We start from the raw sequence: 25,595 nt of genomic DNA, 5'->3' as shown, positions 1-25,595 counted from the left end.
GACTGGCTGTTGTTATGACACAGATGCATCAAAGTGATTTAATTGAAGGATGAAATGGAGTAGGAAGGTGAGACATGGCCATCTCCAAATAAAGGCAAATAGCTTCACTAATTACCAAAGGCTGGAAGGAAAGTAATGACAATAGTAAAGTAACCAGATGAAACTGGCATAACAGGAAAGAGAAGGTGGAACTGAGTACAGGGTTGTCATGTCAGGAAGACATCCCTAAATAGATGTGCCTCAGCTGGCACGCAAGGTCTGAATCTTTTGGGGGATCTGAGGGGTTTTGGTGCTCAGTGTTTCAGGCTCTTTTCCACTTTAAAAGTCCAGTGCTCACAGTGACAGGCTGTGATGGTCTTTCTGAGCTTGATGACTTCACAGCATCACCAGCTTCCCTCTTTACTGTATTCTTCGCTGTTGCTTAGAAACCAGTGATGAATGCTACAAAGGGTATGGTGCTGATGGATGAGCCAACAGCACCTCCCAGAGATGAGAACTAGACAGTGTAAATGACCGCAGATGAGGAAACAGTAAGAGAAAATTCTGAAAAGTACTTCAATATATGTATCTGTTTTATTCTTCATTCTTACTAACATGTTTTGACAGCCTGTGACACAATTTCTTCTCTGCTAGTTTTGTTCACTTTTGAGTTAGGTGAGCACAGCATTCAGACATTACCCATTGATTACAGGATTCCACTTCTAGTAAAGTCCCAGATGCTCTCTGTGTTTCACAGCGTGCAAGTGACTATTCTGGTTATTATGACACCGCTGTCTGGAATGGAGTTGTTTGTAACAAGAAAAAGCCCTTACGCTTAAGTTCCACTGTGGTAATGCAGCTTTGGTTTTCTCCTTGGTGATTTTTCCTTTCGTTTTGTTTTTTAATTGGGTGAATTTGATGCTTGTGAAAATGAGAGACCAGTATCACTGGCTGGAGCAAGGTACTTCACAAACATTACATGTGCAGCTCTGCCAATGCACCTCTATCCTTTTTTTTCCCCTTTTTTTTTGTATTTATTTATATTCTTTTTAATTTAGTGCTGGTGAAAGGTGCTGGATTGACAACACTGGAGGCTGAAGCCCTCTATTTATCCACAGAACAGATACAGCATGGGCGGCAGCCGTGCAAGCTTCCCCACGCTGCCCCCACCAATGTGCCTCATCTCTGTCCTGGAGGGACCACCTCTAGAGGTGAGAGGATAGTTCAGTCGCCATGACCCATCCAAACCTTGGCCTTTCTGCTGAGACTGCCAACAAAGCTACGATAGTCACGATGCTGCCGTTAACCACTTCTAAGATGGGAAGTATACGAAGGCCAACAATTCATTTTGTAAAGGCCACCTAAATTTACCAACTTAGCATCTTTGTCACCTGTGGCTTTAAACCTGAGCATGTTTATCTAGAATTTCTAGGATTTCGTCAGATGTTTAAATGCTCCTCTCGTTGATTCAAACAACGTAGAGGTGAAAAACCACTATCCCATTATCCAGATACTTGTACCACCTGCTCTGTTTAACTGCAGAGCTCTTTCTGGAGCTTAGCTACTAGCACTGTTCTGAAGAAAGGGGTATCCTTATAGTTAGTTCCATTAGTGACCAAAGGAAGCCATGGCCATTTGTATTAAGAATCCAGCAGAAATTTAAATCATACCAAAAATGACCCTTTCATTGGTGTTTATAACAGCAACACAGAGAAATTATTTGGCTTGTCCAAAGAAAATAATAAAGCCATTAATCCAAAAAAATTTTAAAGGATAGTCAACGAGACAGTAGATTAATGATTTCATTATATCACTGAACAACAGATTAAAGCAGCAAACCTCACACTAGTTCTAATATGCACAAGTTAGAACAAAAATCTTAAATAGAATTGTAATCAGAATACAGGAAGAATTTTCTAATTCTGTGCTAAGGACAAAGACATTACTAGTTACTCTGTTTTTCAGATTAACAACTATGTATCTTTCAGTTTTCACCTGGCTTTTGACCCTTGTGTAGCTTCTTCCCTGTCAAGAAAGTAACAGTGTTGTTGTATGGAGGATCAGTGAGAGCTTCAGAGTGTGTCTTGGCTCCATCTGAGGTGACTCAAGAGGCACTGCTCTAACCTTACTGGGGTGAAATGGTTATGTAAGCCAGCGTTCATTAAGCAGAAATTGTAATGCACAAAGGCCTGGAAAACGCCAGGAGTGGGTTAGGCTTTTGTCAGTAATTTTATTTAAAATATGGCTGGGGCTCCTCCAATGCACTCTAAAAGCAACTCCCACTTGGCACGTAGTGACTCACCTCTTCAGGCACCCTGCTGCTTCCTTAACACAGCCCCCTTTTTAAGGTGTAGAAAATGAGTCCTGCTGTCTTACTCAGCACTTTGCAAGGACCCATATACTTACATTAAAAATTCCCTTCTTAAAGCACAAAAGTTAGGATTTGGTGCAGGAGCGAACTGTTTTCATAACAGTAATAAAAATAATGAATCAGGAGAAAACATTCGCAGAGTTTGGACTCTAATTACATAAACCTCAAACTAATACTTGTTAGAAGTGGATTAATATTTTCATAATTAAAAAACTTACCTCTGGCTTCAGCATAGGTTTTCCTTTCTCATTAATAGTATGTTCAGTGCTGCACACATCAAGTGTACCAAGCTGCAAGCTAAAAGAATAAGCCCTGACACATGCTGCAGCATTTTATATGGCCACTGGCTGCTCTGGAAGCTTTTAAAAGCTGCTTTTTTTTTCACTTTTGTTTTTTAAGTTTTGCCAGTCCCTGAAAGAAACCATGATGATTGTGTGCTATCTGTCCAAAGAAGCAGGCCTGATTATTAATCAAAGCTTCAGTTATAGCCACTCCTCTTGCGACCCACAATTCAGAGGTATCAGTACTTAATTTTGTTTGCAGACTGGATACTTGGCATAATCTGTTACAATCTTTATAGCTATAGTTACTCACAAATTTAGGGTACCAAACAGCAGAGCTGTTTTGTAAACGACTCTGCCACCATATTTAGCACGTGTGGGATTTTTCAGGTCATGCAGTGCAAGGTCTGTGGAAACTATAATCCCATATAAAATGATGGCACATAGAGGTGGTTTGCATCTTGGATATAAAAGAACAAGGATGACAAGATAAATAAAAGGGGAAAGTTTACAGTGTAGGTTGTGCTGTGATGTAGTTCTGGGCACACCTAAAAGTTCAGCATCCTTACATCTGTCATGCAGAAACAGGACTATCTGTGAAGTGCGAGTAAGAGACTCAGCATAAAGCGTTAACACTGTGTTTTCCAAGCTGATGTTGTACATAAGAGCAAATAATGTTGTCTAATAATGTTTCCATTCTATGTCTGGGGAGAAAATGAGTTCGGAACTAGAATGCAGATACTCTGCAGCTGTTCATGTTGGGGTGGGGGTGTAGATTAATCTGGGATCTGCCACCCCTGATGGAATTGTTGCAGTCGTAGGACCTTATCTTGCATTCTGCTGGACACATTGTTCCTTCCACTGTGTGCTGAATATCAGTCCCAAAAACTGCATGTTTGCTTTTGCTGGGGTAAAAGCTGCATTAACCAGCACCAATGCCTTTGCTCATATGTTGGAGTGCTGTCCAGGTAATGTGTGTGGTTGTGGAAAGTTTGCAAAAGGGGGCATGTATTCCCCAAAAGCCGGCATGGCTCTGTAATGCGCTGTCTGCTGCCATCTGTTAAGTGCGTGTTTGTGACGCAATGAAATAATCAGTGCAAATTAAAGCTCACTCCAGCAGCTTCAGAACATCAATTCCTGCCTAATACCGTGCATCCCAAGGGATGTGTGTATCAGTAGTCTCAGACTTTAGGAAGCCACTAACGAGAATCATTCTTCTGGCAAATCCATTGTCAGCTGGTGCATCTCAGAAGGCATACTGTAACGTGGCACTCACCTTGAAGGACATGAGTCCAAGTAACTCCACACGCCAGGAAGCTGTTTACATGACCCTAAGAACTTAAACGACAGCTACACAGATAACACATAGTTAAGCACACTCCTACTATGTAAGTAAGCATTGGTAAACATACTGTTGTCATAAAATGGCTCAGTCTACCAACATGCTCAGTAGTAATCGTATGTTGCCCAGCGGCACTATAAGCAAAGTGCCACCCATGGTAATAGAAAATCCTGTTTATTATTGGGTTTTGTTTTGCTTTAACAAAAAGGAAGCTATCAGCAGCTAAATGGCAACACCTCAGACTATCTCCACCAGAACTGAGGAATGAAGTGGCTTCCCGTAACTTCCTGCTTTAACTGAATGGTGTATCTCAAGCTTCTACCCTTCCTTCCACGTTCAGTCTTAAAATGCTCCATTTTATGGCATTTCTATATAGTTTATGGGGTGAGGAAGCATCAGGCACTCTACAGCAGAGCTGCAACTGATCCCACACAGATGCCCACTTTTTTTTTAAGAGGAGGTACTTTGCAACATACAACTAGGGACCCACACATCTTATATACCTTACATGGTATGTCCTTAATTGTATATAACAAGCCAGTTCTTACTTCATCCTCGTGCTATGCACCCCACCAACAGTTAGCTGCTTAGTGGGCTCAGCACCATGTTTTCTTGAGTCCTGTAAGATCATCCGTCTGACCAAATTGCAAAGGTGGACTATCTCACTGGGCATGCGAAGACATGGCTGTTGTTTGTCACGTGTACGTGATTATTCTCACTTGTTTACAGGCTCTCCCTCTCTACCAGATAAGTATCGCCACTCTCGGGAGATGATGATGTTGCTGCCGACCCATCGGGACCGACCTAGCAGCGCCATGTATCCCACAGCTATCATGGAAAATGGACAGGTAGCAGTTCTGATTTCTTTTATGTCAGTTTGACCACCTGAAACTTGATTTTTACCATTTCTGACCACCTTCACGCTTCCCTTTTTATTATTTGAAAGCACAACAACTTACTTTACTTAACATTGCAGAACTTTTCATATTTATCACCACCTTGAGCCACCCACTTCGGTAGTCAAGTGATGCAATTTGTGGTAACTGTTAAAACTGCAGATAGGCTCTGTGAAAATGGACTCTTCTTACTTCCCAGCTGTATCCTATGAACGCTGGTCCACTGCAAATAGTCATATTATTGTATTCATTCATTTTTCTGGAACCATGGCCGTCCTGCAGTCTAGCCTCAAAGCTGATTCTAAATAGCTTTATGATGATTCCCAGTGGCATCAAAAAGCACAACAGGCTGAAACAATATACTGATACAGGGTCTCCAAACACGCTGAGCCTGTAGGTCCTACTTTCTCTGGACAAACTGAAAAATTCAGAGTGTGCCTCTGTGTAAGCATTTTAATCTGGCCCTGGCATGCACTTTTGAAGGGAATCTCCTAATCATGCCTGCTTACTGCACTTCCATTCACAACAGAGAACTGTCTCCGAGCATGCAAACTCAATTCTTTCAAATGAAACCACGGCAGAAGGCAAGCTCCAGAAAGGCACGTGATGCACGTAAGCTGATTATGGGCACAAGGCCACCCTAGACCTAGTTTGAAGTAAGTCCTCCAGAGAACACAAGCAGCGTGAATTGCGGGTCCTCAGCACTGTTCCACTCCAGAGATCCACTAGTATTGCACTGCTGTACTTGCTAATGTAGACACAGCCTAAGGTTCCCATGAACTTTTCAGTTTAGAAACTTCCTTTGCTTTAAAAAAGCGAACAGAAAGCCCCAGGGTTCTGTACCAGCTAACCTGTAATTTCTTTACTATTTTTTTTTTTACATTTCTTTGCTAAATTTCTTCTCCCTTAGCCACCAAACTTCCAGCGCGCCTTCATCCAGCAAATGATTGGACCATGCAAACCCTGCAGTGATCCCAACCTGTCTGTGGCTGAGAAAGGTACTCTTTTTTTCCTCGTCAGCATGCATGCTTTCTAAAATACTATTATTCTGGTCATGCTACAGCAAGTAACGAATGGGCTTCTGTATGTTTCCTGGCAGAGTACATTCTCTCACATTTTAGTTTAAGTAAACAATTTAATTAACTGGGCTTTCTTCCAACCTATAGTCATTTCAGATCATTCACAGAAGGGTGGAGTTGCACAGACCTCTTTATTTCAGAAAGCCTTCTAAGTTTAGCATTCTGTTATTGAAACAAATCCTGCAGCCTTTATCAAGCAAAACTTCCAAAGCAGCAAATGAGAAGTTATCTGAAAGAAGAGTGCAAGATTTGGACTATATTTTTAAATAATGAGATAAATACTTCTTTTAATATGCATTTATTGTTCAAAATATTAACATTTCTTGTAATCCCTCTCTAAGGTAGCTTAATATTTACATTTATCATTAGGAATGTATGCTTTTTTAACTCATTGCTTTGAAAAAAATAGGCAGAGCCCTTGCAGAAAAACACATGAAAGAAGACACAGTTTGTTTGGTGTAACAGAAAAGGAGCTTGCGAAAGGGGGTGCCATGGACAAAGCGATGGGCTCAAAAATTTATCTGAAAGGCAGCATTCTGAAAAAGCAGAAGAGGACAAAATTCATGAGTCAAAATCTGAAACAAGGAGGCTGCCTAGGCAAGCAACAGTCACACATACGGCTGGGAAAAATGGTATCTTAAAAGATTTTTAAGGCCAGGAAAGACCAGCACAACTCTTTAGTCTGACCTATATAATGCGCTCCATTAGACTTTTATATCAGTATTTTTGTTTCAGTAACTGTGCCTGAACCAAATTATCTTTTTGAAAAAAATCTGAATTTTATTTTAGAATTTTTAATCAGAATCCACTGCTTTAACAATGTGACAGCCTTATGGAGCGGTCCAGACTGAAACCAAAGGCCAGCATACAGTTCTGAATAAATGGCAGAATGATTACTTGATGACAATAATGAATGATGACAATGGAGAGTTAGGATTAGGGGGCAAGAGATTAAGAGCTCCATCTTATCTATGTTAGGTTGAACTGAACATATGACAGAGGTGGTGAGATCTTTATACTGGACAGGAGAAAGATCTGGAAATGGAAGGCAGAGAAATATTTATTACCTGTCTAGGAAAAATACTTTAATTTGTATTTGTGGGCAATATTATGCAAGAGTGTAGCATACAGTGCAAAGAGAATGGGATCAAAGACAGAATCCCCTCCGGATGCCCAAAGAAGCCAGGAAAGACACAGAAGATGTTCAGTAATTGTTCTTACAGGATGGTGTGATGGGAATCCCAGCTCTTCAGCCAGGTTGGTAACACAAATGCAGTTACAGGCATTTTTTGCAGCCCTTGAACCCTCATCATTCTTTTTAAGCTGGGATGCCATCTGCCTTGGGTTTTGTTAACAGTTATGCCCCGTGAATTTACCCACCCCCTTCCCTGCTGTGTCAGAAGCTCTGCCCAGTAATTCTCATTGACAGCAGGGTGACATCAGTCGCCCAGAGCAGAATGGTTCAAATGCAGCTTCCCTGCCTTACTAATTAAACTTGGCCACTGAGCCACTAAACACTGTTATGAAAAGAGAGATGGGCTAGGACAGAGCACTAGGACCTCCCTGGTTAGATTCCTCCCTGAAGCGTTTTGGATAAAATGCTGGTTTTAACAGGCAGCAGCCACTCTCCAAAACCATCTGACCTTAGAATGATTTCCAGCGCTTCTAAACACTCAAAAGGCCATGAATGAGGGAACATTAATAAAGTATAAATGGATTACGCACTGGGGTAGCATGTTCTCTTCTTCACATTCTTCTACTGCACCTCAGTGCTCAAATAATAAAACAACAAAATTACAACAAAAAAAAAGCCAAACAAAACCCCAGAACTACTGAAAAAAACAGAACCAAACAAGTACAACAGTCATTTTACAGGCCAAGCAAGTCACGTTTTGTTCTGTCCTTTTCACTTGACGCTGGTATACTGCAGGAGAGAGTAGCATAGCTGGCATTGTTTGCATCTTGCCCATCTGTTTTAGCCTTCTGACACTAAGAGTAGTGCAAATTAGAGCACTCTGGCATGTGTACAGGGACGCTCGGAAAATTCATCTGAAGCCACATTACTTGTGTTGAGATGTAGCCCTTGGTTTGTACCTGTTCATGTCAGGATTTTTAGTGTCTTCTCAGTATGCCTTTCTCAAGCTGAAGGTCTCTCTAAAAACATTTACTTCTATATTTTTATGGGCTTTGTTCTGTCTTATGAAGCTGTCACTTTGTGATGTTTTTTTACTTTAGGGAATTTTAGGTCTTGGGGAGCCTGTGTTCATGCTAACTCATGAACTAAAGAGAAAAAAAAAAAAAAAAAACAAGCAAACCTTTCAAAGTCATTTTAGGGAAGAAACATCAAAAATGGCTACAGGCATTTTAATTAAGGAGAAACCCTCTTCAGATGTCAAACTCTATGTTTATTTCTCCAGGCTTCCATTTTCCAAACTGAAGATGGAAAAAAGCTATTTTTATCTCAGTTTTCTTTGGTAGGCTCACTGAATTACTTTGTTTGCCTTCTCCCTTTTCTTTGCTAATCTGAAGAAATAGCTTACTTGTTTTTAAATAAACATACAATTATTGCATGTCTGTCTTCTCAGAATAAATAGTCTTCCAGTTTGTTTGGAAGGAGGGAAGGTGCATTTTAATAATGTTTAAGGCTGACAGAATTCTCAAGATCCTGAAAAACTTTCATGTTAGAAAGAAACAGGGTTTATTTCTACCAAAAAAATAATTCATTAAGATCATACTCATTATGCGTTATATGAGGAAAATCTTCCTCCCTCTATACTGCCTTATACACAAAGACTTGATCTCTTCAGGTGACTTTGTAATACAAGGAACCCAAACTGCTATCTTTAAATATTTTTTGATCAAAATTCTTGATCAACTCTGTAGCTTAGTAAATCAGGGCTTTAACGTCATATCTCTTCTGTAACAGACTGAGGTGTCACCTCCCTCATGTCCATCGTTCAGTCTTCACTGTTGCTCTAGTGCAGCAACACCACACGTTCCCTTCTGCATCGTTTAATACAAAGCAGAACAGCTTACAACTGAGATCCAGCTGCCATTCTATCAGTGAGATTTCATTTCTACTTACTCACTGGTTTGCAAAAAAAACAAACCAAAAACCACCACCTGAAACAAACAACAAAAACACTTTGCTAAATGAGCCGAGGGGGCCATGGAAGGGAGATGGGCAGACTAACACCATGCTCACCTAACTCTTGCTTCCTTAACAAAGCAACCGATAAACTTAACACGCTGTAGACTAGAGGATGTCTTTGTACGCCTTCAACCCTACCCTTCACCAAGTCCCTGCAATCGGTCTCTTTACTGCTGAAGAGCACACCAGAAAGCCAGTCCTTCTGGCCCCACAAACTCCCTCTTGTTACCCAAGTTAAATCTGTTTCAATCCTTCAGCTGTGCCAGCAGCGCCCAGTAGCTGGAGCCTAGACAGCGGAACCAGAGAGGCCCTGCCATTCCTGTCTGCCCATGCTGGGAGCATCTTGGCCCCACCAGTGCCTCCCCGAAGCCTGCCCCATGGTAAGGAAATGCCCAGTAGGCCTGCTGCAGAACGCCTGCAGTCATGCAGAGGTAAATCTAGACCCCCTGAAAGCTGACCTTAGCCTTTTCCCCGCCTCTATAAAAAAGAGGTCTTTCCTGGTCTGCTAGGTTAGCACTGGATAAAGTTTTCTTTTTCTTTTTTTTTTTTTCCCCCCCAAAAAAAACTTAGATTTTTTTGCAGTCCTTATAGTAATATGGACTTGGGTGTATTTTGGGACTACAGTTAGATGTGTGAGTGTTGAAGCTTGGCCTGGCTTCTTGCCAATGACCATCTTCAGTGGTAATGTAAGGTTACAAACCTATTAAATGAAACTTCAAATGTTCGTTGTTTATGAGCCTGTTGCCTTGCCATGAGATCCTTGATAACAGGGGCAGATGGAAATCTGTCACTGCACTTACCTTCTTGTTAGCATTTTGTGTGTGTGACAGATGCACTCCACAGTATCTTATGAGAAAGGAAGCCCTCGGTCGGAGTGGAGTTACCAGCATTTGGAGCTGCTACCTGGCATTACAGAGTGTAAACCCCCAGCTCTTTCCCTGCAGTGAGGCAGCACAAGTCTGCGTTTCTGATCCTTGTCTCATTCCAGGACACTACTCACTGCACTTCGATGCCTTCCATCACCAGCTCAGTGATGCTCCTCCGGCATTGCCTGCACGAACGCTGCGCAAGGTAAAAAGGAAATGGCAGGAGAGCAGAGAGGGATGTAGAAGGAAAATAATATGCTCCTGAAGGAATCCCCCCTCCTCTGCTCCCACCAAGCAGCTTTTTAATATAGCAACACTATTTTTAACATGCCAGTAACTCACACATGAGAAAATTCACTGAAACCTCGCAACATATTCCAGAGTTGAATTCTATATTGAATTCTATAGAAATAATGTATGTGTGTTGTAGGCCCTTCCACTTTCCTTCCTTGCATCATACACTGTGATTTCAGGCACACTGATTATCACCTCAACTACTGTTTAACAGTCTGGTATTAACGCATGGTTGTCTGCCCATAGCAGGTAATTCCATACAAGTCAGGGGAGTGCACATATAAACCAATAATCACTGACATTTTGAACATAAATGGAAACGTACCATTGTTAACATCACTGTCAAAAGCTGAAATGTGGAACAACACATAAGATGCAGCATTGCCTCCTTTGTCAATTTTAACCTGGTTTTGTTTTTCTCCAAACAGTCCCCTCTTCATCCTATCCCTGCATCTCCCACCAGTCCGCAGTCTGGTCTAGATGGAAGTAACTCCACTTTATCCGGCAGCGCCAGCAGTGGTGTCTCTTCCTTGAGCGAGAGCAATTTTGGACATTCTTCTGAACCACCTCCTCGCACAGACACCATGGATTCTGTCCCCAGCCAGGCCTGGAACACTGATGAAGACCTAGAGACACCCTACCTCCCTGTCAGGTACAGTCTCTCTGAGCCTGATGTCCTAGAGTCACTCAAATCCCAGCCATGCCGAAGCCACTCTGCTCCATCTGGAGTCATTCCTCAGGACACCATGGACCCTCCTGCTCTACCCCCCAAACCTTACCACTCCCGGCTGCCAAACATGGAGAACGAGGAGGGGATGATAATTGAAGATGATGACAAACACCGCCCATTGCATCGTAAAGTGTCCCAACCAGCAAGTGGCGGAAAGGAAGAGCAGGCCAGAGTAGCATGGGAGCATGGCATCAGTGAGCAGTAGGGACAACTCCTGGTAAGCAGCTTGCATCATCATTCCAGGTCTGACTACAAAGGAGAGAGATAAGGACTCGGAGAACAGCAAACCGATTTTCTACTGCTGCAAGTTTATGTCTGGAGCCCCAGAAGCAATTGGGCCAGCATGGGAGGTTGCTGCTTTCCTTTTTAATTTCTTTTTACACCTTCCCATTATGTTTTTTAACTTTCTGTGCAGTGGACAGTTTATTCCTTCTGCAGTTTCTTAACCACATCGTATGGCACACAAGCCATAGAGACTTGCAGAAGCTGAAACAACTTTAAGTGGAGGGGGAAAAAAGGGGGGAACGTAGCAAGCTGATTTTGAAACTGCTTTCCTCCCAGTTCTGAGACGCACATGAGTAGAAGCAGTTGCACTAGGGACATATTTCTTTGCTGTACAGAAGTGAAAGCTCATTGCTGAAATCAGGGATTCTATGAACTGTCAAGGCTGGAAGGTGCATGAGCTGCAGGCAGTGGAAAGATGAAAATTCTAAGAAGAAATTGGCTCTCTTGAGAGCAAGATTGTACATATCTGTGCAGTGATCTCCCTGCATTGGTTCACAGGTGCTGAGGCAATTAACCAGTGCTGATGCACTGATTTCCAAGATACCATTTCCAACAAACTCTGCCTCCTTTGTTTTTTATGTACTGTTTGATTTCTTAAATTTGCTTTCACTGGCTAAACCAGCCTGCTTTCTCATTGGAATCATACGCTATTCATCTGTGCTACAGAATGAGAGAAGGTTAGTAGCCACTGGAGCTACAACCTAACTGTAGGCCTTTCCCATGCCCAACTTTGGGCAGGCTGTTGACACCAGCATTTCTATTCCAGTTTAAAAAAAAAATACCAAACAAAAAACCAAACCACAACCAAATTGAGTTTCTCATGCCACAAGCTGGTTGATGATCCAGCCAGTAAAGAAAAGGTGGCTTAAATGTATCATATACAACAATCCTTGCCTCAGGGCTGAACATCACAATTGTCACCAACTTCCATCACCCAGGAGCTGAGATTCATTCCGTGTAAACATAAATGTCCTCAGTCCCTCCCCAAAACTCACTGCAGCTGGTGTGCAGAAAGAATCTCCATCTCTCACATTAGACAGAAAACACCAAGATTCAAGAAATGTCCAGTTTATAGTGTACACCCTAGAGTCGGGAATCTTAAAGGCAACCTGTAAAGGAGAAATATGTTTCCTCTTTTGCTTCTTTAGAGAGGATTTAAGCAGCTTTAAGAACTGCTTCTTCTCTCTTCTAGAAGGGTGATTTATTTTCTTTTCTCCTCAGTCAGCAATAGAGCCTTTCCCCCCACCCCCAATTTTTTCTTTTTTATTAACAGGCTCCAGAAAGGACTGAAGAATGTTTAAAAACAAAAAAATAAAGCCCCAAAACCAAAAAACAGAACTATAGAGAGGTGAAGACAGTACAAGTCCATGAACACAAACCATGCCTTTTAGTTGACAATTGCTTAGTTCCATAACTTACAGACTAGGAAAAAATTCCATGGTTCATAGAGCCAAGATCTGTTCTTTGAGAACACTTAAGAAATCTTACTCCTATTTTCATATTTTTCAAGAAACTTTCAATCAAGAGAGTATCAAATATTTAATGTTTTTAGATAAGCAAGCGGTGTTCCTTCCTGCTCCCATGCCCACACACATTTTAGCCTTCCTTATGACCCCTTCCATCTGCAACTTGCAAAGCACACTGCAGGGGATGGTAACAGACCACCCCCGTTCTTACCACTGAAAATTCTGAAGCACATTCAAATAAGAGACTTGCCTCTACCACATCAATTAGTGTCAAACATAGCACTCAACTTTCATACTGAATTCTTGCCCTAACAACTCAGTTTTTCATGCTACAAACGGCAAAAAGAAGCGAAAAAGGATATTACAAATCTTTTACAGGTCACCTTTAGCACTACCTCTAAATACAGTGACTGGGGCAGAGTACATTGCTTCTGAACTCTCCTAAATATGGTCTGTCTGTACAAAGTCTGGACTTAGTGGTTGTATGAAGGGGATCTTAAGAGGATTCGTTTATTTTCATTCTCAAGCTCTAGCCCATGCAGAACTAATAAGTTACGGATTTGTTTCTTAAATGGCCTGTTTGGCTGGAACAAAGTCTCTCTTGCTTCCTCTATTTTGTTACTAACACAGGCTGCTTGTAATCATTATATCCTTCATTGTCTTATTTGTGAAAGTAAAACCTGGCCTCTAGTGGATGTTTCATCTCTAGCAGGAAGGAGAGTTTTCCAAGGCTAGGACAGTCCCAAATGTTAATGAACCAAGCCGGATCTCTGGTACAGAACACATGTATGAAAACTCACTCAGAATTTTTTTTTTTGGTACAGGTAAGTCAAGGTAATTCCTTAGAAATGAGTGAAATATTTTCATATATGCTATTCTCCAATCTGAGACTCTTCAAGTAAAGTTTTTAAGAGAACTGTGTATTCGATTCAATTCACTCTCCTCCCCAACCCCTTTTTTTTTTTTTGACAGGAGATTAAAAGTAGTGAATGTAGTGACTTACTGAGCTTCCTTATTGAAAAAAAAAAAAACAAAAAACACAGCAGGTCTTGCCAAGAAAACTCTACAAAACCAAGAATGCAACTAACATGGGACTAAGTCCCAGTCAGCTGGAAAACCTAAGCTCTAATCAGTCTCTCAAAACGTATCATCCTGCTCTGATTAGAGACATTGTACAATACCAGTGAATCCATTTTGGGAGTCTGACATTGCTATGGATTTGTAAGGGTTTGAAGATCAATCAGATGATGCATACAGATACCTAGTTTATGGCAGGTCCACACAGAGAAGGACAAATTGATGAACTTGCCAAATTTAAGCCACTCTGGAGTTAAATTTCTGTTACTGTTCTGACATCTACCAAGAATTCTGTCTCCCTTTTCAGTGCTTGCCTTAAAGGGTGCAGAAGATAGAGAGACTATCATTAAGATTTTGCAAATGTTGGAACTAATACTTCTTGGATAATATAATACTTCTCTGTAGGGCGAGATGTCTTGATAGCGTAGTACAACTCCAACATTGAGGTCAGTCCTGGAGTAGGTGGAAGCTGCTGCACTTGCCCAGCAGGATTTGAAGATTCCTTGTATAAACCACAGCAACAGGATGTTTTGAACAGGACCTTGTCATTCTATACTTAAACTTAATATGTACTTGCCTTCATCGGGTTTTCTTTGCGTCACAAAATAGCATGTGCATTCCTGAGAAAACTGGTGGAACTCTGCTACAAATCTCTCCATCATCAATGTACCTGCTGGCCCCATCTGAAACAAAATTGAGAAGGAACTACAGTAGCAGAAGAAAAAGCAATTAAAACAAATTCTCTGAATCCTACATTTTTTTTTCCAGTGGTTGGCTTGGTTTTATTACTGTGTGCAAGACTAAGATTCTTTTCTGTCTTTTCCTCTGTTTGGTTTTTAGCTTACTTACCCTGTTTTAGCTAAGGGATATTGCATATCCCTTCTGTGGGGGAGAACTGGCCAAAACTGGGGAGGCTGGAGAGAGCAAGAGCCTTTGGGAAACAAATTATGTGGTATTTAAAACTTCCTCTGATCATGCTTCTTTGTAAATACCCCCATTTGAATGCTGTGTATTTGTACAGGAAATTGAGCAAAAAATGTATAGATTGTGATGTCTGACTGGTATTCTGCCCTGTAAATGTGTTTTTAACCTCTGGCATTCTGTGCTTATTTAAAAAAGGCAAAAACCTCTAACCACTTCTCTTTTGTGTATTCATGTTTAAAATAAAATGAAAACAGCTATCTTATCTATAATGGAAATCAAATTTAAAAAGGAAAAAATTAATTTGTACAAGTGTCCTAAAGGTACTTCATTGTATATATTGTGATAGCATGTTTCCAGAACCAACGAATAAGTGGTGTGAATTTTAGATGTAAATATCTGCTGTTTGTTTTGGGTTTCTTTCCCTTACCCATTCACTCGACTGCTGTGATGTGGAATTAAAGATTAATACCCGATATTAAAACGGTACAGTTGTATGTCCATTGCTGTCCTCCAGACAGGGTCCTCCTCAGGCTGCTCCAAACATTCACAAGACTTGGGGGGAAACCAAAAGGACCTTGTGGCTATTATGTATGGTGAGGCAACAGCTTCCACGTTACTCTCGTAGCTGACAATACACTTACTCTATTTAGTGTCAGCTTCTTAAAGCAAGCATCGGGCATATCCACCAGCTAATCTAGTCAGGTAGATTTACATGACACGTGCAACAACCCAAGACATGGGTTTGAGGCAGTACTTTCAGAGATCAACTGAGTCAGTTCTCCAATACATATCTCACTATGTAGACTGCTACTTGAGGAGCGATATTTCTTTTTTATCGCAATAGCAAGATATTTCTCAATGTTCAGTATTTAAATACCAGTCATTTTAACAGAACAGGTGTGAAAGAACATTAAGACCTGTAGGAATGCAGGATTTTGGAATTAAGCGCTACTGGGACTTGCACACGTGAGTAATCTCAAAGATGTGCATTTTCTTCCATTAGCACTAACAAACAAGGTCAAGGTGCAGGAGACAGAAAGAGTAACCCATTTGTCCCATCCTGCCTTCACAAACTAACAAAAAAAAAAAAAAAGTATGAAACTTGCCCCAAAAGACAAGTTCAGCAGTAAAATATAGGAACAGTCTAACTTAAGCTGGCCATACGTGTACATAGACTGCCAAGCCACCCTCTTCATTGTACCATGTACAAATACGAGAAGACGTAGACGGTAACAAGGCACTTCGAAGTCCATCTAAAATATCAAAGTGTGGCTTAGCTAAAGTGTTCACCTGACACCTGAAAAACATCTGTATAAGTTAAACCCTTTGAGACTGTTCCTAGACCAACTTAACCAAATCTGAAGTAAATATTTGTTTTATTCACCTAAAAGACATTTAATAACCAAACATAGGAAATAAAAACTGTATTTGGCACAACAAAAAAAAAGTGTGAAGCCTTTGGCTTTAAACAAGGGTTAAAAAAGTTTTAAAAGAAACCAGATTTCGAACAGAACATTTTTTTCAGTGCAAGTCTCTGCAAAATACTTTATTTCAGCTAAGGCAACGCAAGTCAGATTGAAATCTAAATACCACATTCAAATAGCTCACCTTATCTAAATAAGAAAACTTTAGCACAGTTTCAACGTACGAATTGTACAACTCCGTATGAATTTCATTATATAGCTGATAAGAGGTGAAATTAAACCTCTGGAAAGGACTATAACCTAGCTGATAAATATTCAGCCCTCTTAACCTTAAACCTCCTGGCAACACCAACAACTCCAATCACCACAGATTTACCAAGCCCAATTAACTCTGCTGCTCACCCCTCGCATGCTGCCATTGCCCTGTTAGCCTGTAGTGACTGATCAGCCCAGAGAAAAGGCAGCTCCAGGGAGACCTTATAGGAGTCTTCCAGTACTTAAAGGAGGCCTGCAGGAAAGGTGGGGAGGGACTCTTATCAGGGAGTGTTGTAACAGGATGAGGGGGTAATGGCTTTAGGCTAAGAGAGTAAAATTAGACTACACACGAGGAAGATTGCCCAGAGCAGCTGTGGGTGCCCTGACCCTGGCAGGGCTCAGGGCCAGGGTGGACAGGGCTGGGAGCCACCGGGGCTGGTGGGAGGGGGCCCTGCCCACAGCAGGGGCGTGGAACTAGGTGATCTTTGAGGTCTCTTCCAACCCAAACCAGTCTATGACCTCTTCCTACCACATGACTTAAGAGCTAAGCATACTCCAGCTCCCCTGTTAGCCCTACCCTGCTCACACCTTCCTGTTGTACTACCAGCCTACCAAAACCACACGCTGCAGGAGCCCCAGCCAAGCCCGAAGAGTTACAGCTACCTGGCTCCTCTTAATCTTTTTCTTCATGTAGAGCATTTTCAGCTATAGCAATTGCCTGGTTAGAAACCACCTCAACACCAACTTTGGTGGTTATGAATGGGGAAAACAAGCAAACGATTTAATGCTGAAATTGATTTCTGCTTCTCTGTAACAGCTCCCTTTCTCTAACCATCACCCTTTTCCACAAGGAAAACTGAAAAGGGATGATCTATCTAGGTATTCTTTAAATAACCCACCTTTCTCTCACTCACACATGCCCAGATACAATGGAATAATGCCTAGCCTTCACTCTAAAACCACCTATGGCCTGAAAAATAAAGTCACACCCTATCGTCTATGCAGTGCAACACTAAATTGCTAGCAGACTACCCATCCATAATCATATTGTGATGATATCACAGAGTGCCTAGTTCCTAAAGCTTGCAAAAAGCTGACCAGACATCACTAGAAGTTTACTACTCACTCGGTTACACGCTCCAGCTCTAAACCTGTGATTGTTCACTGGCACAGTAACTCTCCTGTTTCCCAGCAGCTCACTTCTTTGGTACTATTTGGCTTAGCTAATACTAGGACCAAACCCATAGCCAAAGGCTTCCAACGAGCATGGGAAACACAAGCACCTCTGTCCCCCACAGCATCCTGTAGGGTATAGCAACTGTAATGGACATAGCACTAGCAACCTCCCCAACAGAGAGCTAATAGCTCTCTGTTTGATCAGTCTAACTGCACAATTTAGGACAGGACCAGAAGCCCCCGTCACTGGCACATACACCCTTTGCACCTTCCTAACAACAATGTAAAACTCCACCCACATTTTGTCAATCTCAAGTTCTCACATACAGGAAGACCTCTTCTCCTTCCTTGTTCTTGTCATATTCCTCTTTATTCCAAAGAGAGAATTAATTTATGAATATCCTCCTCCAGCTATAGTTCTAACTCAAACATTAAAATGGGACAGTAAAACAGTAGCTAAAGCCTCCTTAACAACTATGGGGCATTTAAACAATAAAACCAAATAACCTTCAGATACAGAACTAAATCCTCAGCCCGAGCATTTTTAAAAGATAGACACTAGGAACCATGAATGTTGCCGCAACTCAAAGCATCCTGAGCACATGACACTGCAGGAAGATCTCTGAGGCTCAGCCAACATTCTGAATATTAACCGCTTACTGCTTATACATGTGGAAATTAAGGACTACATTTAAAAAAAAGAAAAGAAAAAAAAAGGTTTCTTGCCTTTTCAACACCCATTTAACTTAAGACTGGTAACAGTCAGAATGTCCCAACACTGCTGAGGACCAGCACAAGCTCTCCATCACCTGTGTTTCAGACATGAGAAATCACTAGCACTCAGAGAGACAGTGGCTGGAGGGTGGTGGAATGAGCAGAACCCTAGAAACCTTGCCAGGGATCAAAAAAGAAGCAGCAATTAAACTGAAGGCAATCCTTCCTAGCTCAGAACATTGGAAAATAATCTACAAATAAAAAGAAGGGGGTGGGGGCAGGGTGCTGTCAAAAGGAATCTTTGTTCTTCCCCAGACCCATCTGAGGATGTCATATTAAAACACAGAGAGGCTCATTTCCCAAGCCAAAACCAAATAAAATCACTCCTATCCCTTCACACAGTCAGTTCTATAGCAATGTATTAAATTCCTACTTTATTTGAAGATGTTTCATAATTGCACTCCTTTGATCGTTAAATTTCTTCCTTACTGTGAAGTTCCTAAATTCTCCTAATTCTGAATTTAAGCCCTACTTCCAACTAATTAATATGCCGCTTCATCTTGTGGTTCTTCTGGCCAGTACCCTGGTAAGAACCAAGGGCAATTTAAGTAACCACTTGTCCACACAACTAAGTGACTTTAGCAAGCAATCAGAAAAGCCAATAATCTTCCTAAAGTACACTGACATTGAGTAATTCTGGGAATCATGATGGACTGATTAAAAAAGAAAAAAAACAACAACAAAGACAATATCATTACCAATCTTAATAAACACATTTTGAGAGAGAACAAGATCTAGAAAGGTGAAAAGCTACCTCTTCTATCTGATAAACACACATGATGTATACACACAGCAAGATACAGTGTCTTAATTACTACTCACCTACTACGTGACCTTTGCTGAACCAGGTTGCTCCTCCTCCCCATCCTGCCTCTCTCACCTCTGTCAGGCTTACAACTTGCAGCTGATGACCTGCAATAAAATTCAGACTCTGACACTGAAAAAATTCCTCACAGCTCCTACCACAGCTTTGCTTCGGGCAGGCACAACCAGGCTGCCTCATTAGTCTTCCTGTACCAAGAGAAGCCACCAAGCTAAGATGTGCACTGCCTTGCTGTTGCACAGGGCTACGTGACTTTGCCTCTACCTTCTTTTACTAGAACGATAGCCTAGGACATGTACAGTTAACACATAGCCCCATAAGACAAGAAACTATCAGCAGGTGTGTACTGCTCTCCCAGGTGGCCTACAACTCCAAAGGGATCGAAGTGGTAAACTCAGAGGGTTGGGGATAGTTCTCAGCACATCCTGTGAGGCCTTTGGGAACAAAAGGTGATTAGCCCAATGACTGGGATAATAAGGAGGAATTTAAATTAAAAGTTTAAAAAAATCTTTTCCCGAGTCTGAAAAAGCATCACCATCCCCCAAGAAGCCAGAAACAAGCCGTACACGGGCTGCTACTTTAACCACTCAACTTTCAGCAGTCCCACTGCAAAGGATTCAGGCCTTGTAACTCGCAGGGCTACAGGCTTAACCAAAGGCCACGCCGAGTGGCTCCATCAGCGCTGGCACCGCGGCTGAGGGGAGGCCTGTCCCTACCGCAGCCGCTCCGACACCTCACAGGAGGATGGGAGGGGGGCTCCCTCCCAAGGGCCACCCGCCCTGGGGGCTCCTCTCTGCCCCGCCAAGCTCCCTCCCCCGGCCTCACCCACACACCCTCAGGCCACAGCAGCCCCGAAAACCAGAACCTCTGCGACCTGAAGCCTCCGTCGGCGCCAGCCCCCGCGCTGCTCGAGGGCCTCGCCTCAGCTTCACTCGCCTCAGCCTCGCCCGCCCCGAACGGCCGCACACGGCCGGCAGCCGAAGGGCCAGCCCCGCGCTGCCCACCCGCTCTCGCCGCCCACCCTGCACGGCCGCAGCCCGCGTGTGACGCTCGGCCCGGCCCCGAGGCAGGTGCTGACGGCGAGCCAAGGCCGAGCCACCCCCGCCGCGGCCCTCAGCGCGGCCCGGCTGCAGGTGTGAGAATCTGCCCCTTTAGAAGATGGCGCCCGCAGGCAGCCGCCGGGAAGCGCACGAGGCCGCCTTTCCCTTAACAAAAATGGCGGCGAAAGGGAGGCGGGGAAACTCGCCGCGCGCCGGCGTCCCGCCGCCTCCCCCAATCAGCAGCCGCCAACTCTCCCGTGGCGGCCGCAGCGTGGCCAATGGCAGGGCGGAGCGTGGACGCCGGGCCGGGAGCGGCCCAATGGGGTGGCGGCGGCGGCGGGGGGAGCCGGCGCGGGGGCGGCGGTGCCGGTGCCGGTGCGGCGGGCGCAGTGCACGCGGGCTGCCGAGCGAGGCGGGATGCGGGCGGCCCACGGGCTCTGGGCGGTGCTGGCCCTGCTCCTGCTGCCGGCCGGCGGCCGGGCCCTGCGCGACGGGGAGTGCGAGGGTGAGTGGGGCCGGGCCGGAGGGGGGGGCGGGCCCGGCCCGGCTCGGCTGGCGGTCCCCGGGCCCGGTGAGGCGAGGCAGCTCCTCGCCGCCCTGCCCGCCCAGCCGGACCAGGGGCCGGGACGCGGGACAGCGCCGCGGCGGGCCTGGGGGCTGGGCTGCGCGCCGCCGGCGGGGCGCGGTGACAGCCCTGAGCCGCCGAGGCCGGGCCGGGGCGGGAGCGGCTCCCGTCGGCGTGGGAGAAGTCCCCCGAGTGCGCCCCGGGCCGGGCGAGCCGCTCGGGGCCGGGGGCGGGCGCGGGGCGGGGCGCGGCGCTGCCCCTCTGCCCCGAACCGGGCCCGGCCCGCGGGGCGGCTCCTCCCTCCCGGCGCTGCCGCCGCCACAAGTTGCCGGTATCCGCCGGCGGCTTCCTGGGAGCGCGGAGCTCCCGCGGGGAAGGCAGGCGCCCCCCGGGGGGACGGGACCGGCTCTCCTCGGGCCGCGGGGTCCGGCTGTGTCCCCCGGGCGCCCGGAGCGGGAGGGGGTGGCTGCTCACCGGGCGGCCCCCGCTCCCCGCGGTGTTTATTGCCGTTACCTGGGCGCTGGCCGCCGGAGCGGTGGGTGCCCCCTCCGCAGCCGCCCCGAGTCAGGCCCGGTGCTTGGCGTACCGCCCCAAGGCCGGAGCCCCCAGGCTGGGGGCTGCGGGGCTGCACGGCCGGGCCGCGGCAGCACGTTCCCCCGGCAAAGCAAGGAAAGCGTGAGGTGGGGCTCTAGTGAGCGCTCAGGAGTTGGTGGTACTAATCCTCACCCCGTCCTCCTTTTTGTAGGGAGAGAAACAGTGAGAAGGAGGGGGAGGGGACATAGTAAATCAAAACTTTTGGCTGCTGTCCCAGCACTAGGTTGGAAACTTGTTTCTGCCGTACTGTAGTCATCGGTACCACCGCCTGCAGCATCTTTACTCTTTCCAAAGGTTCTCACTTCCAAACAGCGCACAGTGGACATCAGTGCGTGCCTGTGACTGGGGACAAACTGATGTGAGGTAAATGACAGTGTTGTACACGTACAAGAAAATGTTTTCCTAAACAGCCCAGCTTATAATTCTACTTTTAACATAATGAGAGTAAGTTTCTGCTTGGTTTCGTGATGATCACACTCTATTTCCTGTATCTGCCCGTTTCCCTGTGCCATGGCTTGTGCTCAGAGTTGAATACAAGTTGCTAATGACAACGATACTTGCCAGTCTCTTCCTGCTGGGGTAAACAAATCACATGAAAGACGTAAATCGTAACATTCCTCTAGGGCAGAGGTCCTCAAACTACGGCCGGTGGGCCAGATACGGCCCCCCAGGGTCCTCAATCCGGCCCCCGGTATTTACAGACCACCACCACCACCACCCCCCGGCGGGGGTTGGGGGGGGGGGGGGAACCAAGCAGCCACAGATGACCTCCTGCCACTTCATCCACGAGCCAGCCTCCTGTTTAAAAAGTTTGAGGACCCCTGAGCTAGGGGCAGCCCAGCGCCTGGCTTGTCTCCCACCTGGAAGCTGTGAGAATCCAGAGGTCCTGCTGCAGGAGTTGGTGGGACCGCAGCGCTTTTGGTCCAGGCGATGCTGATACTCCCAGGCGAGCTGCATGAGCAGCGGCGTGAGGCCAAACCTGACACTCGAAAACTCTCACTGTCTCCCTCAGTGCCCTGCCCCATAGCTCCTGCCCACTGTAGGGGTCCGCCCGCCGCCCCAGCTACGCAGGCGTGCTGTGCCGTGCCACCCACGGTGTGCTGCGCTTGGGCTACAGCGTATGCAGAGCAACTGCTGCCCCAGGGGAAAGGGTAACGACTGAGACCCCGCGTGCCCTTCCCGCCGGTGGGAACTTGGATCTCTCCTCTCAGCTGCTGGTGCACTTGTGGGAGTTTCATTATCTTTAAGACTCTTCCTTATTTCAATCTGAAACCGATTCAGAAGCCTGTGGGAATGAAGAGAGGAGAAACCACCAAGTGGACATAGCGTGTGACCCCACTATTCCTTTCTCTTGGAAATAACTTGCCTATGAACTGAACTGACTTGATAATCAGTGATACTGTATTACTGAAACCAGCACATGTGGAGTCTAACAGGATTATGTCAAGAGAGTTTTTTCAATCAGAACTTTGGTTTTGAAGCCTGTGGTCTGATAAATTGCTTCGCCAAGTGGAAAGAATAAGACAAAAATAAGTTTACATTTTTGCACAGGCACTGTTTGGTCTTGTATCTCTCAGCTGAATCCTGCTGCTCACTCAGGACAGTATATAGAAGCCGCTGGACACTTCCATGGATCTGGTTTCTCAGATTTCTCAAAAACACGCTAAAAATACCAGGGCATATTGTTGATTCACGCATGATCTGAAAGACTTACTGAAATATGTGTGAAGTCGCTGACTACTAATGCAGCTTCTAGAAGTTCTATTCCCCAAATTCCTTACTATGTTTCCCTACAAGTGCCCTCTAAGAGCTGCCACAAGATTACTGCACTTGGCAGATTACCCTGTCCATCTTCCCTTCCAGTGTGCATCACGTTCCTGGGAAGGTTCTACCAGAGTCTAAAGGACAACGATGTTGAATTCACACCTGCCAGTATTGAAAAGGAGCTCTTGAAATCCTGCAAAGAAGCAAAAGGCAAAGAGAACCGCCTGGTAAGTCCTAAGAGTCAATGATACTTGCCTCCTGAAGCAGGAAGTTGTAGAATACTTGGCAAAGGAGGGGAAACTAGTGGTTTGAGTTTGTATGATACGGCTTCCCAGGGGCTGTTCTTCCTAGCTCTGTGGCCACAATTGGTCCTGTATTTTTTATAATAGAGGACTTAAGGAGTTGGATCTCTTAGCCTTAAAAAAAAAAAAGCCAGCAATTTGTCAACAGCTATCTTACTGGCTGACCTTGTTTCTCCCCGTTACTGAAGCGCTGGGGATTCACAGCTTTTATTTGCTGTAGGACTTCCTTGTCCCTTAAACTGTAGTTGGGGTGCTGTATAAGCTGTTAAAATATTTATGCTCTTCAGTTGTTTAGCTGAAAACTAAATAAAAAGGAAAACCAGATTGCCCTAACTAGAAACAGAAGTCGGTCTGCAAATGAAGAGCCCCAAGGGAAAGGCCTTGAACTCTCCTAAGAAGAGAACTGGAGAGACACCATCAGAAAGCAGAGGGGGAATGCTTCAGAAAGAAGACTTTATTCTTAATCCAATTTTTCAGAAAGTTGAGAAACCAGACGACCAGCCTCAACAGCTTTAGAAGTGGTGTGATGGGAAATGTCTGCTCAGTAGCCTGGGCTCAGAGTTAGGGTTCCTTCTGCCTGCCTGTAGCAGTCACTTGGAAAGGTTCTGTTACAGTAGCTGCAAAACCTGAGTGAGAAGGCTGATGGGAAACTCCCTTTTAGAGGCATTTTTCCATGCATCCCCCCCCTCATTCTTTTCTTCCCTCTAGTGCTATTACGTTGGGGCCACAAGCGACGCGGCCACCAAAATCATTAACGAGGTATCAAAGCCCATGAGTCATCACATCCCCGTGGAAAAGATCTGTGAGAAACTAAAGAAGAAAGACAGTCAGATCTGTGAACTAAAATACGGTGAGTTGCCAGCATAAGAGGAAATGCCTGTGCTTTTCTGGGGTACGGACTGTTTGGGGTAAAACAGCGTGCTAAAACTGCTCAGCCCTAAGCTCTGTAGGAAGCTCACAAGCCTAGTGAGGCTGCACAACCTGGGTTGCTCTCCATGAACAATTGTCCTAGAGAGTTTCGTGGAGATGCTCAGGTAAGACCGTTGCCTACTAACCCTTTCTAGCTTCTGCGCAGCCACTATCTGCCTTGAAGTAAGTAACTCCCAGGCATATCAGCGCTACGGTGCTCAGGCCACAGCTTGGAATACCGTATTTAGGAGAGTGTGCAGGAAGGCTTGTCCGGGGGAGCAGCCAGGTCTGTCGCTATGGCTGAGCTGCGCAGCCCTGGCTGCTCCCCGGGCTCCCGCCTCTGGTGCCCTGCACAGGGCACTCGGCGCTCTCGGTTCTTACCGCCTTCCTGGAACGCTCGCGCTCCTGGGTGATGTACACTTCCCAAAAAGACTAATACGAAGAACGGTCTCGGAAATGCCTCCTCCTGACTGCTTTCCTCTCTCTCTGCCCTTGCCTTCCCCGGAGACGCCCCTTGGATTGCGGGTCTCCCCACCTCGCGCTTCTCGTCCTGACGTCCTGTTGCTTCCCAAAAAGCTTTCTGTTGCCGCTTGTCTGTGCCCCTGAAACCACCCCGCCGCCTCCCATTGATCCAGCGGAAGAGAAAATTAAAGTATCGCTGCTGGCGTCAGAAAGGGGCTCTCGGGGCTGTTGCGGAACTGCTGCGTCCCGGCTCCAGCCAAACGGAGCGGCTCCCGGAGCGGCTCCCGGCGCTACCGCCGCGTGCGCTGTGCGGGGCCGGGCCCCCCCCCTCCCCACGCTCGGCGCCGCTCCCCGCAGCGGCCGCCGCCGGGCCCGGCCCGGGGGGCGGTGGCCTCGCCCCGCTGAGCGCGGCTCTGCTCTCCCCGCAGACCGGCAGATCGACCTGGGCACCGCCGACCTGCGCAAGCTGCGCGTCAAGGAGCTGCGGCGCATCCTGGACGACTGGGGCGAGGCGTGCAAGGGCTGCGCCGAGAAGGGCGACTTCATCCGCCGCATCCACGAACTGATGCCCAAGCACGCGCCCCGGGCCGCGGGCGCCCGCGCGGACCTCTGAGCGGCGGCGCGCGCTGTACGGGACGGTCATTAAAAGTGCAACGGCCCCACCGGGCGGACGCGTGCCGTGTCACGTGATTGCGGCCCCGGCCCGCCCCCTGCTCGCGCCGCCCTTCCCGCGCGCGCGCGCGCGTCGGCTCTTTCCTCCTCGGCC

At 45.8% G+C, this 25,595-nt stretch overlaps 2 protein-coding genes and 1 long non-coding RNA gene across 15 annotated transcripts in view; 2 read left to right on the top strand and 1 right to left on the bottom strand.

Moving 5' to 3' along the window:
• DOCK3 (dedicator of cytokinesis 3) overlaps window positions 1-15,225 on the top strand; it is a 224,660-nt gene extending 209,435 nt beyond the window's left edge. For 6 of the 12 annotated variants that reach the window (XM_040590724.1, XM_040590720.1, XM_040590719.1 and 3 more), the window contains 6 exons: window positions 1,038-1,190; window positions 4,703-4,821; window positions 5,780-5,867; window positions 9,357-9,479; window positions 10,088-10,170; window positions 10,688-15,225. In XM_040590724.1, the coding sequence (XP_040446658.1) occupies window positions 1,038-1,190; window positions 4,703-4,821; window positions 5,780-5,867; window positions 9,357-9,479; window positions 10,088-10,170; window positions 10,688-11,194 (1,073 nt within the window). In that variant the 3' untranslated portion in view covers window positions 11,195-15,225. The remainder of the gene's footprint in view (window positions 1-1,037; window positions 1,191-4,702; window positions 4,822-5,779; window positions 5,868-9,356; window positions 9,480-10,087; window positions 10,171-10,687) is intronic. The other 6 variants (XM_040590726.1, XM_040590725.1, XM_040590716.1 and 3 more) reach the window with 5 other exon arrangements.
• LOC121086684 lies at window positions 13,743-21,680 on the bottom strand. Of its 2 annotated transcripts, none has more exons than XR_005827429.1 (3): window positions 21,312-21,680; window positions 19,193-19,282; window positions 13,743-14,500 (listed from the first exon to the last, which is right to left on the bottom strand). It is a non-coding gene; the product is annotated as an uncharacterized LOC121086684 (long non-coding RNA). The 2 variants fall into 2 exon arrangements; XR_005827428.1 differs by lacking the exon at window positions 21,312-21,680 and adding an exon at window positions 20,215-20,389.
• On the top strand, window positions 20,565-25,496 carry MANF (mesencephalic astrocyte derived neurotrophic factor). Its single transcript, XM_040590728.1, has 4 exons — window positions 20,565-20,738; window positions 23,256-23,383; window positions 24,167-24,308; window positions 25,258-25,496. The coding sequence occupies exons 1-4, from the start codon at window positions 20,651-20,653 to the stop codon at window positions 25,440-25,442; spliced, it is 543 nt and encodes a 180-aa protein (XP_040446662.1). The 5' UTR covers window positions 20,565-20,650; the 3' UTR covers window positions 25,443-25,496.
• Window positions 25,497-25,595: the final 99 nt, after the last annotated feature.

The sequence above is a fragment of the Falco naumanni genome, chromosome 4, assembly GCF_017639655.2.
Source record: "Falco naumanni isolate bFalNau1 chromosome 4, bFalNau1.pat, whole genome shotgun sequence".
NCBI lineage: Eukaryota > Metazoa > Chordata > Aves > Falconiformes > Falconidae > Falco > Falco naumanni.
The sequence above is the reverse complement of the archived record's forward strand: the minus strand, read 5'-3'. Positions and strand labels throughout refer to the sequence as shown.

Coding starts and splice junctions, on each gene's coding strand:
- MANF (XM_040590728.1), top strand. CDS start 20,651: ATGCGGGCGGCCCACGGGCTCTGGGCGGTGCTGGCCCTGCTCCTGCTG. Junction 20,739..23,255: donor GCGCGACGGGGAGTGCGAGG/GTGAGTGGGGCC, acceptor CTTCCCTTCCAG/TGTGCATCACGTTCCTGGGA. Junction 23,384..24,166: donor AAGGCAAAGAGAACCGCCTG/GTAAGTCCTAAG, acceptor TCTTCCCTCTAG/TGCTATTACGTTGGGGCCAC.